Source organism: Sprattus sprattus, assembly GCF_963457725.1.
Source record: "Sprattus sprattus genome assembly, chromosome: 19".
Lineage (NCBI taxonomy): Eukaryota > Metazoa > Chordata > Actinopteri > Clupeiformes > Clupeidae > Sprattus > Sprattus sprattus.
This window is the reverse complement of record NC_137917.1, coordinates 28,628,854-28,631,353: the sequence shown is the minus strand read 5'-3', so window position 1 is coordinate 28,631,353 and position 2,500 is coordinate 28,628,854. Positions and strand designations below refer to the sequence as shown.

At 52.8% G+C, this 2,500-nt stretch overlaps 1 protein-coding gene across 1 annotated transcript in view; it reads left to right on the top strand.

Moving 5' to 3' along the window:
- The window catches only part of vars1 (valyl-tRNA synthetase 1), a 23,069-nt gene that overhangs the window by 478 nt on the left and 20,091 nt on the right, over positions 1 to 2,500 (top strand). Inside the window, exons 2-5 of the mRNA XM_080857448.1 lie at positions 539 to 902; positions 1,172 to 1,315; positions 1,493 to 1,703; positions 2,039 to 2,157. Of these exons, the coding sequence (XP_080713574.1) occupies positions 561 to 902; positions 1,172 to 1,315; positions 1,493 to 1,703; positions 2,039 to 2,157 (816 nt within the window). The 5' untranslated portion in view covers positions 539 to 560. The remainder of the gene's footprint in view (positions 1 to 538; positions 903 to 1,171; positions 1,316 to 1,492; positions 1,704 to 2,038; positions 2,158 to 2,500) is intronic.

Here is a 2,500-nt window from a genome sequence, read left to right as displayed (position 1 = left end):
TCACCTGTAGTGAGGTGGTCAGGCCATGGGCGGCCAGTTTACTTTGACAAGCTCAGGGATCTGTCAGTGCGACATGAAGGGTTGGGAACAAAGTGCCTGAGTGCATTAGAACCCTTCCGCCTGGTATAAGTCTGTCTCCCCTGGGATGGTTCGTGTCAGCAGAAGGTTAACTCTAGTCGAAAGAGAAAGAGAGGACTTCAGTCCGAAGGCATGCAGTCCGACCTGTTAGTCTGGGAGCTGGACAGTGTGCCAAGTGCTGCTTGTTCATCCATCCTCCAGCTCGCAAGATTTCTCTTAGTCTCTCTCTCCCTCTCTCCTGTGCCGAGTCACTGATGAGGGGGGTGTGGTGTTGTGGTTTAAATGGATTGAGGGGGACGCATCTTCTTAGTAGTGGGTGTGAAGATGACAGCCATGAGCCATGGTGGTTGAAGGGTTGGTTTGTGGGTTTATATTGAAGTCATTCTGTGACAACGCATGATGATAATCTCCTGTGATGGACGTGTTGTACGTGTGTTAACCCTCTCTTCCTCTTCCTCAGCTGCTCTTCCTCTCCTGCGGTGATGGACGTGTTGTACGTGTCGGCCCACCCCGACGACTTCAAGAGTCTCCTGGCGCTGATCGCTGCCCAGTTCAGCCCGTCTCCTCCTCGGGTCGTCACGGATACGCCTCCTCCCTCGGGCGTGGCGCGGTCCCGGCCGGCTCTGGTGCTGGGGGGAGGAGAGGCGGTGTGGGGTGCGGGCGCGGTGGGCTGGTACCTGGCATCGCGGGCAGGACGCGTGGGCAGCGGGCACAAGCAGGAGGGCAGCGTGTGGCAGTGGATCAGCTTCGCCCAGAACGAGATCACGCCCGTCGCCTGTGCCCTCGTCCTCCCTCTGCTGGGGGTCAAAGGGGTCGACAAGAAGGTGTGTGTGTCTGTGTGTGTGTGTGTGTCTGTGTGTGTGTGTGTGTGTGTGTGTCTGTGTGTGTGTGTGTGTGTGTGTGTGTGTGTGTGATTGTGTGATTGTGTGTGGTCGACAAGAAGGTGTTGTGTGTGTGTGTTAGTGTGTGGCTGTGTGAGTGAGTTTATGTGATTTTTAATGTGTGTGTGTGTGTGTGTGTGTGTGTGATTATGAATGTGTGTGTGTGTGTGAGATTTATGATTATTTGTGTGTGTGTGTGTGTGTGTGTGTAGTTGCAGGAGACCTCTCGCGCAGTGCTGATGAAACTGCTGAAGGCTCTCGACCAATCACTGGAGCCACGCACCTACCTGGTTGGGGAGAGCCTCTCTCTGGCTGACATCGCCGTGGCAACAGCTGTCCTGCTGCCCTTCAAATATGTGAGTGTGTGTCTAAATGTGTGTGTGTGTGTGTGTGTATATATACTGTAAGAGAGGTGAAGTTAAACGTGCGTGTGTGTGTGTGCCGGTGTGTGTGGGTGCGTGCCTGTGTGTGTGTAGGTCTGTTTCTGGTCGACCAATATTTACTTGTGTGTGTGTGTGTGTGTGTGTGTGTAGGCGCTGGAGCCTGCGGACCGTAAGTCCCTGGTGAACGTGACGCGGTGGTTCGTGACGTGTGTGAACCAGCCTCAGTTCCTGTCTGTGCTGGGACCCGTGACCCTGTGTGAGAGGTGTGTGTCAGTCTCCGTCACCTCCAACGCCAACGCCACGCCAAGCCAGGCCGCCACCCCAAACACACCAGCCACGGGAGACGCCACAGCAGCCGGGGGTGAGGGTGTGTGTGTGTGTGTGTGTGTGTGTGTGTGTGTGTGTGTGTGTGTGTGTGTGTGCTTCTCAGAAGACACTCAGCTAGTGTGTGTGTGTGTGTTTCTCATGTCTTCTGTCCCTCTCTCAACCCCTCAGAAGACAGAGGCTCAGCTAATATTTGTGTGTGTGTGTGTGTGTGTGTGTGTGTGTGTGTGTGTGTGTGTGTGTGTGTGTGTGTGTGTGTGTGTGTGTGTGTGTGTGTGTGTGTGTGTGTGTGTGTGTGTGTGTGTGTGTGTGTGTGTGTGTGTGTGTGTGTGTGTGTGTGTGTGTGTGTGTGTGTGTGTGTGTGTGTCTCAGCCCCTGTGAAGACAGAGGCCCAGCTGAAGAAGGAGGCCAAGAAGAGAGAGAAGATGGAGAAGTTCCAGCAGAAGAAAGACACGGAGGAGAAGAAGAAGAAACTGCAGCCGGCCACAGAGGTACCAACACGAGTGTGTGTTTATTTGTTTAACTGTGTGTGTGTGTTTAAGTGTGTGTGTGTGTTTAAGTGTGCGTGTGTGTGTGTTTAAGTGTGCGTGTGTGTGTGTGTGTGTGTGTGTCTGTGTCTGTGTCTGTGTCTGTGTCTGTGTGTGTTAAAGTGTGCTTTTGTGTGTGTGTGTGTGGGTGTGTGTCTGTAAGTGTGTGAGTGTGTGTTTGTGCATATGTGTTTGCCATGGATGAAATCTGCTGCTACTTGTTGTGTTTGTATCAGTGTGTGTGTACAGTGATGTTTTTTCTGTATGAGTGTGTGAGTTTATCTTTCAAACTGTAACTCGTAGTGTG